The following is a 14,127-nucleotide window of genomic DNA, read 5'->3' as shown; positions in this document are numbered from 1 at the left end:
CGGTTATTAATAACCTTAAAAATAAGTAATCAAAACCCTAATCAAGGCAGTACATGTAATTTTCTCTTTTAATAAAAAAACCCGGAAATGTTTTTTTTTTCATTTCCACCAACCCCAACCAATCCCTCAAAAGAAAAATCATAATCAGATAATACTATGACATCCAACGCTACACTTTTGTCTTCTCAAACTTTAATCTCAGCCGTCAGATCCTGGTTTTACTTTCACCAGATTGGTCTAATTATGAATTTCATCCTTCACTTTACGATATTTACTTTAATTTGTTAGAATATGATATTATTGGTAAACACATGAACTTGAATTATTGATTTGTTTTGAAAAATAATTTCTTGCATATAAATTATTGAATTGCTAATTTTAGTAGGTGCTAATCTAGAAATATTTTTTAAGGAGTCGAAATTTAATTATAAAATTTGAGCGATTAAAATATAATTTTATCATTTATTACTTTAGAATTTCATCATTTTAAGGGACTAATTTTTTTAGAAGCTAAAGTACTAATTTATTTATGGACTAAATAGACAATTTCTCATTTTTCTGAGAGGAGCTAAGACACCTACCTATCACTTAAGTTCACCCTGTACATAAATGGTTGAACTATTGAATTCAATGTTGTAAGAATTGGATTGATGACAAAAAAAAAGTTAGACTATTGGTTATCCCATTCAATCGTTTGAATCAATGGTTCAATCATTACAAAATTAAAAATTCAAAAAATTTATAAAAATTCATAAAAATGAAAGAAAAGTAAAAAAGGAAAAGAAAAACAATAATTTTATAAATTATAACAATAAAATTAAATAATTAAATTAACTTAAATCCGATTCAAATGGTCTTTAACCAGTTTTTCATCGGTTCTCTTGGTTTTGCACTAGTTCAATTCTCCTTGGATTTTATAATATTGATTGAACTGATTAGACCATCAATTTTCGATCCAATTAATCAATTCAATCTAGTTCTGGCAACCATGATGAATTTGAAGTCACCAGTTTAAGCATAAAGTTTAACAAATTTACTGAATTGAATTAAATTCAAAGTTTTTTCACTTTTTATAAAGTAAGAGGGTTAAATTGTAACAAATTAAAGTGTACGGGCTAAATTATTAATTTTCATAAAAGTAGAGGGATGTAATTAGACCCACCAGATTCCAACCCCCAACTCACCCATTTTCTCTATAAATAGCCGCGTCCCAGGCCTAAAGTCGTTGTGCCGTTGAGTTCCGCTTCTCTAGAGGTCTGGTCTACTCAACACTTTCTCCTCCCTCTTAGCAACCAAAGACTCAGATCCGCTCGGATTTCTTTGTCCCAGGTTGCCTATTCTGCCCTTGTAATTTTCATTTTATTGCTTTTCCCCTTTCGTTTCTGCTCGGAGATTTTCGCCTTGTTCTTCGTAGCAGCGAAAAGAAACTGAGCGTTTGTCTTTGTTCGGAGTTAAATTTGACTGAAATGCTTACAGATCTGAACGAATTTATGTTTGTTTTCGAGTTTTTAGCTATGGAAAATTTAAAGATATGAGATTCTGAGTGTCTGACTAATGGATTATTAATGTAATCTTACTGGAAAATTGTTAGTTTTGTTTGGAGGAAACGCTTTGAACTGAACGTGAAGTAATTATTGACGGTTAATAAAACTTGGATTGAATTTAATTTTTTAACTTGAAAAGGATTTCAGTTTTGAGTAGGATCTACTGGATCTTTCAACTTGAGTATAAAATTTGTAAATTCTAATGTGATTTTTTTTACTTTGATTTAGATGTGTGCGTCCGTCATGTCTGCTGGCTTAAAAACTACTTAAACTTTCTACCTGCAACTGCGTAATTGTAAAGGCTGTGATCTAAAGATCCGGCTTTTGGATCTTGGGGAGAATTGAAGACAAACGGAAAGGATAATTTGCTGATTTGTTTCAGATAATTAGAAATCACTGCGAATAATATAAATATCAAATTGCAATTGGATCCATTGATATGGAAAAGTATACGATCCCTAAATTCTAGATTCTGAATTCTGATCTTACATTGTTGTGACGTCAAAGTAATCTGTGCTTTTCTGTGCTTTTTGTTCTCATCCTCCTAAAGAACATGATCTTCCAAGAAGGCTTTTAAGTTATTGTGGTTTATCCTGATTCTCCTGCAGTTGAACCGTTCTAGAAAAGCATGAACAATTTCTATCGTTATTGAGATTCTTTTTTATTTTATTGTTTTATCCTCTAGTCTTTTCCCATCAGCATATTCCTATTTGTTAGCCTCACTAATTCGGATGCCTTTTATGAAGTTATTGCTCAGATTTTGTATTAATATTCCTTTTGGTGTTTTTGCAATGTGCAGAACTAGAATGGAGACCTTTCTATTCACATCAGAGTCTGTAAACGAGGGACACCCCGACAAGCTTTGCGACCAGGTCTCTGATGCTGTTCTTGATGCCTGCCTTGCCCAGGACCCTGACAGCAAGGTTGCCTGTGAAACATGCACCAAGACTAACATGGTCATGGTCTTTGGAGAGATTACCACCAAAGCCAACGTAGACTATGAGAAGATTGTTCGTGATACATGCCGCTCCATTGGATTTGTTTCTGATGATGTTGGTCTTGATGCTGACAATTGCAAGGTCTTGGTTAACATTGAGCAGCAGAGCCCTGATATTGCCCAAGGTGTCCACGGACACTTTACAAAGCGTCCGGAAGAGATTGGAGCCGGTGACCAGGGTCATATGTTTGGTTATGCCACTGATGAAACCCCTGAATTCATGCCTCTTAGCCATGTCCTTGCAACTAAGCTCGGTGCACGTCTTACTGATGTTAGGAAGAATGGCACCTGCCCCTGGCTAAGGCCTGATGGTAAAACCCAGGTCACTGTTGAGTACTACAATGACAATGGTGCCATGGTTCCAGTTCGTGTGCACACTGTCCTTATCTCCACCCAACATGATGAGACTGTTACAAACGATGAAATCGCTGCTGACCTCAAGGAGCATGTCATCAAGCCTGTCATCCCTGAGAAGTACCTTGATGAGAAGACAATCTTCCACCTTAACCCATCTGGCCGCTTTGTAATCGGTGGTCCTCATGGTGATGCAGGTCTCACCGGACGTAAGATCATTATTGACACTTATGGTGGCTGGGGAGCCCATGGTGGTGGTGCTTTCTCCGGAAAGGACCCAACCAAGGTGGACAGGAGTGGTGCTTACATTGTTAGGCAGGCTGCCAAGAGCATTGTAGCAAACGGACTTGCCCGCAGATGCATCGTACAAGTCTCCTATGCTATTGGTGTGCCTGAGCCCTTATCTGTCTTCGTGGACAGTTACGGAACCGGAAAGATTCCTGACAAGGAAATACTCCAAATTGTGAAGGAGAACTTCGACTTTAGGCCTGGTATGATCACCATCAACCTGGACCTCAAGAGAGGTGGCAATGGTCGGTTCTTGAAGACAGCTGCTTACGGACACTTTGGAAGGGACGACCCAGACTTCACCTGGGAAGTTGTGAAGCCCCTCAAGTGGGACAAGCCCCAATCTTAAGTTCAGCCCTGCTGCCTGTCTCAGTGCCTGCTTATCCATAGTACTGAATAATATTGCCTTGCTGCTCACCTATACTCTATTTTCATCCCCGGAATGCTTCTAATCTCATTCATATAGTGCCCTATTCATTATCTTTTTTTTTTCTATTTTTCTCCCTTTATTTGTTTTTTTTTTTTTTGGTTATTCTGAGTTTGTGTCCTGTATCAGTGTCGTGTTGCAAAAATGTATTGAGAATTTTGCTATAATATATTAATGGCACTTGAAGTAACAAGCTCTACCCTTTCGATTATAATGTGTAATGCTGCGAATGTAGTAATGTTTTGCCATCGGCCCATTGCTTTTATGAAAAAATTGTGGGCGAAAACATATTCAACATCAGAACAATAACAATTAAACAAAAATAGGATTTAAATTGCTTCGCTTCTAACATAATTCACTATTATAATTAAACATAGAGTTGTTATTAAAACTTGAGTTTTGAAGCAAATTTTGATTCCCATTTTATGCTCTCTAGTGTTTGATACTCGATCCCTCACATGTTCTTCACCTAGTATTGAGTTTTGTCAATAAGGCGAGTTAAAAAAAACATCCATTTAGTTGGTGAAATTTTAAAAAGAGATCTTTTATTTTTGAAAAACATAAAAAAATTATAAATGTTTTTTACCTATATTTTTATTAATAATATTCAAATTTTATATTTAAAAAATAAATTAAAGCTACGCATATATTAAAAAATTCCTACTTCATACATACTTCTCTTTCCTTTATTTTCCTTCCACATATAGCTTCTTCAACTTTACTTATTTTTCATTTTCAGTTTTGCAAATAATAATAATACTATTTAAAAATATTTTTACGAGTGCCATGAAATTCAAATGTTTATAGAGCCCATCACTTAATAGCTAAAAATTCATTAATAAATAAAAACCCATAAGATTGTGTTAGAAACTAAACTAATTATCATTAAAATTGGAGCCAACATCGTAATGCAACGTGTTTAGTGAAGAAGGCATAAAGGGCCGAAACTTTTCCACCCTCGCTTCACCACACTTGTGGCTTTCTGTTTTGTGGCTCCAGTTGCTTCATTGCTTCAGACTCCGTGCACGTGCCCTATTATTTTCTTTTTTGGTATAATCACTGGAAATTCTGTTTGAATTCTGCTATTATTAGTACCTATATTTTTACAAAAATTGCAAAGTTAATCTATATTTTTAGTTCTTATATTTTTTAAGTTTTAATTCTCATCGAACGATAATTGTTAAATCCATTAAGTTATCCTATTTTCAAAATTTGATACGACCAACATATTATTATATATGTAATGATATATTAACTTGTTATTTTCATATATTATTCACTGAAAATTATATTAATGAATTAACGATTGTCATTTTGTTTAGATTGAAATTTTAAAAGTTAAAAGGTATAGAGACTTAGAATGATCCAATTGAAGAATATAGACTAAATCTATAACTATACATATAGTACAAGACTAGTGATTGAATTTAAACAAACGAATTTAATTGCTATTGTTTGGGTTATGACTAAAATTTTAAATTTCAAAAAGTACAGTGACCAAAATTGACCAATTCAAAAATACAAGTATTAAAATTGATCAAATTAAAGTATGATGACTAATAACAAAATTTCAACTCCTAGTATTTTTTAATACATGTACAAAACAGTGTCGACAAGTACCTTAACCAACGCTCTATATAAATAAAAAAAGCACCTAATATTAAGTATGGCCTAATCCCAATTTTCATTTTCATCTAATTCCCTATGTTGTTATTATTAGTGATACTATGTATTGTAAGTAGTGAAGTATTCAAATTTGAATTTGTGAATGAAAAAAATTAATGTAGAAATTTAAATTTAATGTAATTATTAAAATTTAAAGGTTTTGGATTAAAAAAATTAAATGATGTCATTGATATTTTTATTGATGTGTTTCATTTTTGTTTTAAAATATATATGTATTTATGGTGTTTTCTCCTAGTGTTGAGAGGGGTGGTAGCAATTGTTCGAATGAAGACCGCACTACTAAGAAAGTGCATTTCAAGGGATTGAGAGAAGATACGAGTGTTGACATGGCTGTGGACCTGTCACCGATTCCAGTCTTGTCTTAGAAGGATAAACTATTGGGGAGAGGCGCTACCGGATCTAAGGATTCTTTTGGCTCTTCAAGTATTGTCAATGAGGAGGATCTCAATTTCATGGAAGGGGATATCATGAGATCCACAGTTAATGGGACACCGACAATAGATTTTTCTGAGAGGGTTCAACTGTTGAAAAGGAAAGTGATTAATTTATGATATGCTAGTTGTACGATTATTGTAATTATAGAATAATCAACTTGTATAGAATAGAAATGATTAATTTACTCCTAGATTGTTGGGTTGCTATTACCTATATATAGGTGTTGTATCACTATTGTAAAAATATAAGTAATAATATTCTTTTTTATTTCCCTTTTAGTTTCTATATGATATCAGAGCTGGAAGTTTTTCCTGGCTCTTATAGAAACCTTAAAAAATGTTTTCAGCGTTTTTAGCCATGTCAGAAACTTCATCAAACTCTACTTTCTCATTTGCCTAACCAAAATCTACTGGAAATCATGTTTCCAACTCTGAATCGCATTCTATTCAAATCACCAATATCAAATTAAATGGTGATAATTTTTTGCGTTGGTCTCAATTTATCTGAATGTATATTCGGGGGAAAGGAAAGATTGGCTACCTGACAGGAGATGAGGAAGCATCACCAAAGGAGGAGCCCTATTATGCTCATTGGGACGCTGAAAATTCCATGGTTATAACATGACTTGTAAATTCCATGGAGGAAGATATCAGTTCCAACTATATGCACTATTCTATAGCAAAAAAAAAAAAAACTCTGGGATAATGTTAATCAGATGCATTATGATTTGGGAAATCAGTCCCCAATTTATGAGTTGACTATAAAACTTGGACAGATTCGTCAAGGAGAGGAAAATGTCACCAAGCATTTCAATTAATTGAAAAGATTATGACAAGATTTGGATTTGTTTAATGATTATGAATGGAAGTCTCCAGAAGACTGTAAGAATTATAAAAAGATAGTAGAATATCATCGCATTTACAAATTTCTTGTTGGATTAAATGTTGAATTTGATGAAGAAAAGGGTAGAATTATAGGTTGATAGCCTTTACCTCCCATTGGTGAAATATTTACAAAAGTTAAAAGAGTAGAAAGTCGCAGAAACGTGATGCTTGGAAAAAGGGACACTGTTGTACCACTTGAGAGTTCAGCCTTAATGACTTATGATGCCAATAAAGCCCAACTAAGGCAGCAAGGACAGAGGTGTCAAATGTGGTGTGATTTCTACAAAAAAACCATGCCATACTCAAGAAACCTGCTGAAAAATTCATGGCAAACCAGCGAATTAGATGTAACACACCAAGTTCTATAATTTCTGGGTTTATAATTACATTAAGTAATTACTTTGTTTCAATAGTTAAAGGTTTTGGATGTGTGCCTGAGGTTCCATGTTCAATTCCCTTTCCTTGAATTTTTATTTTTGTTTTATTCCTTCACTTGACTAGTCACGTGTAGGTTATCTTTTATTTTTTGTAAGTTTGAATCTTGTTATGCCCAAAACGAAATTAAGTTTTGTTTTCCTCTTGTTGTGCCTCCCAAAACATTAGAATGTGGGTTAAATTCAAACTTTTAGCAACCTGATAGGGTGGTAACAAATCAAATTTAATAGGATTTGATTAGATTAATATTTTATTTCTTTTATTATAAAAAATATAGGAAAATATCTCCAAAAACATCTCCCATGTTGACACCCCAGTTCTTCCTCTCTCTCCTCATTCTTCATTTTCTGTTTGCTGAGTTTTTTCTTTGATGTTTTTCTTTTTGCTTTTCCCTTTCTATTTTGTTTTGATATATTTCTCCATAAACAAACCATAGTGATTTTTCTTTCTTTCAACCCTTCTCTATTTCGTTCTTCTGCTACTACTTTATTGTCGCTTTACCTCTGTTGTGTCGCTGTTTCTTTTATGCTATCTTTTGTGCTGTGTTTTTGAATGAGGAGTTTGTACGTTCGTCTCAATGTAAGTATCGTATGTGCATTTTTCCCTATGGTAAGGTTAGTTATTTCTTTTAGGATGTGAAGGGTAGGAGGTTTTAGTTGGTCTATAATCTTCGTTTTTATCATTTTTGGTTTTTTTTTTCAACTGAGGATCTTGCAATGATTACCCCTCCAACAAGTTGAGTGTAGTTGGAATCATTCTTTTTCGTGGGTAAGTGGTCAAATACCCTAGTTTGAGGCTGCTTTGTGTAGAATTTGTAAGGGCTGAATGCCCCAACTTCAGTTTAGCTGAATACTCTAATTAAGTTAGGGCCAAATGCGTGTTTGGTTCCAGTGTGTTTGTTTAATTGGTTAAGTGGATGTCGGAGGTTTCGGTTCGCTTTGGTAGTAACGACATCTCGAGAACTTTCAGGTGTGTGTTCTAACCCATTAATTCTAGAAAAGAATCACGAAAATCTGGAAATTGTATGAAAAATCAAAGGAGGCAAACGACGCCACACGTCGATGTGTCTGGTTGTGTGAGCCATACAGGTGTGTGTTTGGTCATGTGAGCTATACGAGCGTGTAAGTCACATGGTCTAGTCAGGTAGGTGTGTGGACCACACAGTTTGGCTTGGTGGGTTGTGTGGGTTTATTTTAAATGGTTTGTTGGGTCATGCTTCGGTCGAATGTGAAAATTTCAAAAACCTGATTTGCAAATATTTTGTAAGCATACAAGACCATGTAAGATCATAAATCTGTGTATTTATATATCAATATAAGTTTGTTTCTGATTAGTAAAACTCTGGGTAATCTAATTAGTATGTTTTGTTATGTATCTCTTATGTATGCATGACATATATCTGATTTGTTATGAGTAGATGTGGCATGTTAAGATGATTATGCATGATTACATAGTATGACTTTGCATATACATTAAGGTGGGATTTGGTTATGTGATGGAGGAAGTCTGATTCTGGCAGTTTAACTGCACTATACGATTCTTGCGGTATTTCTACAATATCTTTCTGGCAGCACCGCTGCATATTATCTGAGTGGCATATGATCACATTTTGATGTGATAGATGGCTGGGTTCTTGTAGCTTTATTTGGTGTGATTGGATAGACGGAGCTGGTGTGTAATGGATGGGGGTATGATTATTCTGTATAAATTTGCCATGCAAAGTATGTTATAATTTCTGATTTTTATGTTTTGATATATGCTTCTATGCATGACTCTGTTATGTGATTTTGTTTGTGGTCCATGGCACACATTGAGCTTTTTAGCTCACCCCATTTGCTTAATATGTCAAGTAACCCACGGACTTAGGATTTGGCGACGCTCAGGAGCTCAGATTGGTTCTTTCACAAAAAACTTATTAGTAATTTTTATTTTAAATCTATGGACTTTTAGACTGTTGGATTATTTTGCGGACTTTAATTATGGTTTTGGGATTTCCTAAGCTTTTAGTTAGTTATTTTAAAATTCAACATGATTTTTGATAATTACAAATTAAATGTTCAGTTTTCAAACTTAAACAAACCTAAGGATTTTTCTGCTGCGAATTACAACAAGAAATCGAGTTTTTTATTAAATAAACAAGCTAATAATACATCTTTTATTTTTCTTCATTTATTCAGAATAAATGTTTAATGAAACCCTTATTGTAAAACGATATAATGTTGAAACTAATAAGCAAAAACAAGTTTTTTAGTATGTGCTTTTACAAAAAAATAACTAGTAGTTCTTTAGAATCTAATGATCAAATTTTCGAGAAAGTTAATGTAGCCTTCAAGATCTGGTCATAACGTCTAGACTGGGTTTAGGGTGTTACATCGAAAGAGTAAAAGATCTAGCGATAAGCTTAATAGTGATTTTTCTTCTACAAGTGAAGCTGAGACAAGTCCGTTCAATAAAGAACAACTAGATCAACTCCTAAAACTGCTAAAATCCAATTCCTCATCTAGTATTTTTAGTGGTTCTCTCGCTCAAACAGGTAGCAACTCTAATGCTCTATCTTGTAGTCAAAATTCTTTGCCATGGATCATTGATTTAGGAGTTTCTAATCACATGACCTCTCTATTACACTTGTTTGATACCTATTCACCCTGTTCTATGAAAGAAAAGTTAGAGTTGCAAACAATAATTTTCCATCTATTAAATGAAAAGGAAAAATAAAAATTTCAAAGGATATACATCTTGAATTTGTTTTTAATGTTCCTAATTTTTCCTACAACCTATTATCAGTTAGCAAATTTAACTAAAAATTCTAATTGTCATGTTGTTTTCTTTGATTCTCATTGTGAGGTTCAGGATTGGAACTTGGGGAGGATGATTGGCAGTGTTAGGATGATCGACGGCCTCTATTATTTTGATGATAATTATTTTGCGAATAAAACAACTCAAGGCTTGAGTAGTATTAGTTCAAGTTCTATTTGTAACCAAATTATGCTTTGGCATCGTAGTAGATTAGGACATCCTAGTTTTTCCTATCTAAAATACTTGTTTCTAGATATGTTTAAAAATTTAAATTGTTCTTCTTTTCAATGTGAGAGTCATGTTTTATCTAAAATTCATCGTGCAACTTATCTTACAAAATCATATCGCGCATCAAAACCATTTTACCTAATTCATAGTGATGTGTGGGGGCTTTCCAAGGTTACCACCATGTCTGGAAATAAATGGTTTATAACTTTTATTGATGATTATACTCATCTATGTTGGGTCTACTTGATGCATGAAAAATCAGAAGTGAAGAATGTGTTTCAAGAATTTTATAAAATGGTTGAAAACCAATGTTAGTCTAAAATCAACATTCTTCGTTCTGATAATGGAACTGAATATTTCAATGATCTTTTGGGAACATTTTTAAAAGAAAAAGGCATTTTACATCAGTCTACTTATCGTGATACTCCTTAATAGAATGGAATTACAAAAAGAAAAAATGAACATTTACTTGAAGTGGCTTGTGCCATTATGTTTTCTATGCAAATTCCAAAATATTTGTAGGGAGAAGCTATTTTGACTGCATCATAACTTATCAATAGGTTGCCTACTCATGTTCTAAAATATGTCACTCCTGTAGATCATTTTAAAAGGGTTTTTCCTGAGTGTAGAATTTATTCAGATTCGTCATTAAAAATTTTTGGTGCATTATTTATGTGCACATACCTAACAAGTTTCACTCTAAACTTGATTTGAGAGCAAAACAATGTGTTTTCATTGGGTATGCTCCGAACAAGAAAGTTTATAAGTGTTACAATCCAGTAAATTTTTTGTAAGCATGGATATCATATTTTTTTGAAAACGAGCCTTATTTTCTTACAAAATTTTTTTCAAGGGCAACAAGCAAGAGAAGTGAAAATTTTTTGGGAAAATTCTACACTCTTGCCAAATCCTGTTTTTAATGATTTATCATCATCTTTAGAAAAAAGTAACTCAAGATGTTAAGCATAAGGAACATCCTAACCTGTTACATGAGTCACGAACAGAGGGAGAAATACTATAAAAGGACAAAATCAGTCCTAAACTTGAACCCTTGGTTTATTCACGGAAAAATACTCAAAAAAAGGGTAATGAGTTGCCAGTCACTCTACTACAAAACCATTCAAAACCCTTAAGGGAAAGTTCTACACCTAATTCTAGTAATCTTGATCATATTTTAACTTCTCCACTTTTTTTTGTTTCTGTCTCTAATTTTGATTCATCTCTTTCCAGCAAACATTTTGATATTGACATCTTTATAGCCCTTAAAAAGGGAACTCGAACATGTACACAACATCCTATTAGTAAATATTTATCCTACAATAGGCTTTCAACTCGTCATAGAGCATTTGCTAGTAAATTGTCTAATTTGTTTGTTTCATGAACAATTCAGGAGGTTTTAAATGATCTGAATTGGAAGTTTACAATTATGGAGGAAATGAATGCTTTGAAGAAGAACGATACTAGGGAATAGTAAATTTACCCAAAGATAAACAAATTGTGGGATGTAAATGGGTATTCAATGTAAAATGCAATGCTGATGGAAATATAGAAAGGTATAAGGCAAGGCTCATTGTTAAAGGGTTCACCCAAACCTTTGGCATTGATTATCAAGGAACTTTTTCTCCCATTGCAAAACTCAATTCAATTCGAGTTTTATTATCCTTGGCTGTGAATCAAAATTGACCCTTACACTAGTTGGATATTAAGAATGCTTTTTAAATGGGGATTTGGAAGAATAAGTCTACATGAGTTTACTTCCGGGTTTTGATAAAGGGTCAAGAGAAAATAAGGTCTGTAGGTTAAGAAAGTCTTTATATGGGCTCAAATAGTCACCCAGAGCCTAGTTTGATTGGTTTGGAAGGACGGTAAAAGCTCTTGGTTATTGTCAAAGTGAAACAAATCATACCTAGTTTTACAAGCATTCAAATATAGGTAAAATAATTATTTTGATTGTGTATGTGGATGACATAATCTTGACAGGTGATGATCATATTGAATTAGAGAAGTTAAAGAAGGATTGGCTAAACAATTTGAGTTAAAAGACCTGGGTGCACTCAAATATTTCCCTGGGATGGAGTTCTCTCGATCTAAAAAATGTATTTGTGTTTCTGTAACACTCTAAACCCGGTCTAGACGTTATGGCTGAATCCGGGAGCATCACAAAGAAGGGTTTTGAAACCGATGATACTTCATAAAACATTATATAGTTGTTAGATAAAAACATCCAAGTTTTACTAGACATATTCATTTCTATATATTCATTACTAAAACCGTTACATGTTGTCTTTCAAAGTTAATTAAATATCTCGCAGCAAAAGTTTGAAAATTGTTTAAATCAAAACCACTCTCGTGTTTTCAAAAAAACATTTGTTTGCGTAAAATTAAAATTTTGTCAATCATCATAGCTTAAAAATCATAAAGGTAACCAAACCAAAAATCCAAAATGAATAGTCTCAAAAGTCTGGAGAGTCCAAAAATTACAAAACTCTCTCGAAAACCAGAAATTAAGTAAAATCGGTAAATAAGGATAAGAAAAAATAATAGTTTTCTGACAAGTGGTCACCGTTGAGCCTCTGTCGCACTGACCCGCCTATGTCTGAGGATTACCTGAACAGAACAAAAAACAGATGTGAGTTTTCGTAAACTCAGTGTGTAACCCAACAGAGATAGTCATGCAACATACACAGAATCTCATATGTAGATAGTTACGGGTTTGGACCTAAGTCCTTAATAGATACAAATATCATAATCAGATAAACAGAACAGATATACAGAATCCTACCCCTATCCTTTACACACCATCTCCGACCATCCCATCACACCATGTGGGGTTAAAAACACTCACCCATCCCTACATACCAGATAGTGTCGATGCGACACATAACAGAATAAAGTTCAGTCAAGTTGCTAGAAATTAGGCAAAAGGTTGCTGTACAGATTACTTCCTCCACATATACAAATCCCACCCCAAGTACAGATACAACATGCAGATAACAGATACAGAATCACATGATTAACATGCTTGTATACAAACATTATAGTTATGCAGAACATTCAGACATACATATCAGTTTCCTACTCAGATCAGACTATCAGATTAACAGATCACATACAAATGGGTTTATTTAGCCCTTAGCGACCCTATGGTAGGCCTACAGTTAATCAAAATAACCCGTGTGACCCTAAGCAGAATTTTAGAGTTTTAGGCCCACATGCCAATGTGGCTTACCCGTGTGGGCCCATACGTCCGCGTGGCACACACGCTTAAATTGTCCTTACCAATGTAGCCCAATATGACCTAGCTTAAAGTTGACACGCCCAATCCGGCCTAGCCCGTGTGTTCCACATGGCTACACAATCGTTGTTATATGGTCGTCTCTTGCACACGGCCACACCCTCGACAGTCACACTATCGTGTGTCGCACACGGCTAACCACACGGCCGGCCACACGCCCGTGTGGCGTCAACAAACCTAATTTTTAGCTTTTGTCTAACTTTATTTTCTCGTGTTTTAGGTACACACCAGGTTTATTTTTGATGCTATTGCGATCCCAAGCCCACCAAAACCTAAAAATAGCATTCTAACGATTAAATTTAAGTACCGAAACACCAATTATCAAAACCCCAATTGACATACTTGAACGTAGTACACAAACCAAAAGTTCGATTACTTACCAGAATAGTTACGACATCCCTAACACTCTGCATGATGGACGATGAATTTCGACACCCTTGATTAGCACCTAATACCAGAATACACAACATTAATGCAACCGAAAACGACCTACAATGGCAAAAAAATTCAAGAATACTTATGAACCACAATTCGAGTAGGGATCACAGAACCAAAACGCAGAGATTGACGATAGTTTTTAAACGGAAAAAGAGAAGGTAGCAAAAAGAAAGGAAAAAAATGAAAGTGCAGAGAAAGGGGAGAACAAACTGACGTCAGTTTCTTTTTGGAAGAGAGAGAACAAATTTTGAAAAAAATAAAATAATATCAAAATAATATCCCATATTCCTCAAATTTAGGCATGACCTCTCACCAACCCA

General features: G+C 34.1%; 1 protein-coding gene across 1 annotated transcript; it reads left to right on the top strand.

Annotated features, from left to right (window-relative positions):
* The first annotated feature begins 1,242 nt into the window (after nt 1-1,242).
* On the top strand, nt 1,243-3,803 carry LOC105764021 (S-adenosylmethionine synthase 1). Its single transcript, XM_012582464.2, has 2 exons — nt 1,243-1,329; nt 2,344-3,803. Exon 2 carries the CDS (start codon nt 2,351-2,353, stop codon nt 3,530-3,532), a length of 1,182 nt encoding a protein of 393 aa, XP_012437918.1. The 5' UTR covers nt 1,243-1,329; nt 2,344-2,350; the 3' UTR covers nt 3,533-3,803.
* Nucleotides 3,804-14,127: the final 10,324 nt, after the last annotated feature.

This window comes from Gossypium raimondii, chromosome 12, assembly GCF_025698545.1.
Source record: "Gossypium raimondii isolate GPD5lz chromosome 12, ASM2569854v1, whole genome shotgun sequence".
Taxonomy (NCBI): domain Eukaryota; kingdom Viridiplantae; phylum Streptophyta; class Magnoliopsida; order Malvales; family Malvaceae; genus Gossypium; species Gossypium raimondii.
Note: the sequence above shows the minus strand (reverse complement) of the source record. Positions and strands in the feature narration are given on the sequence as shown.

Excerpts from the sequence above, each read along its gene's own strand:
- LOC105764021 (XM_012582464.2), top strand. The coding sequence starts at position 2,351 with ATGGAGACCTTTCTATTCACATCAGAGTCTGTAAACGAGGGACACCCC.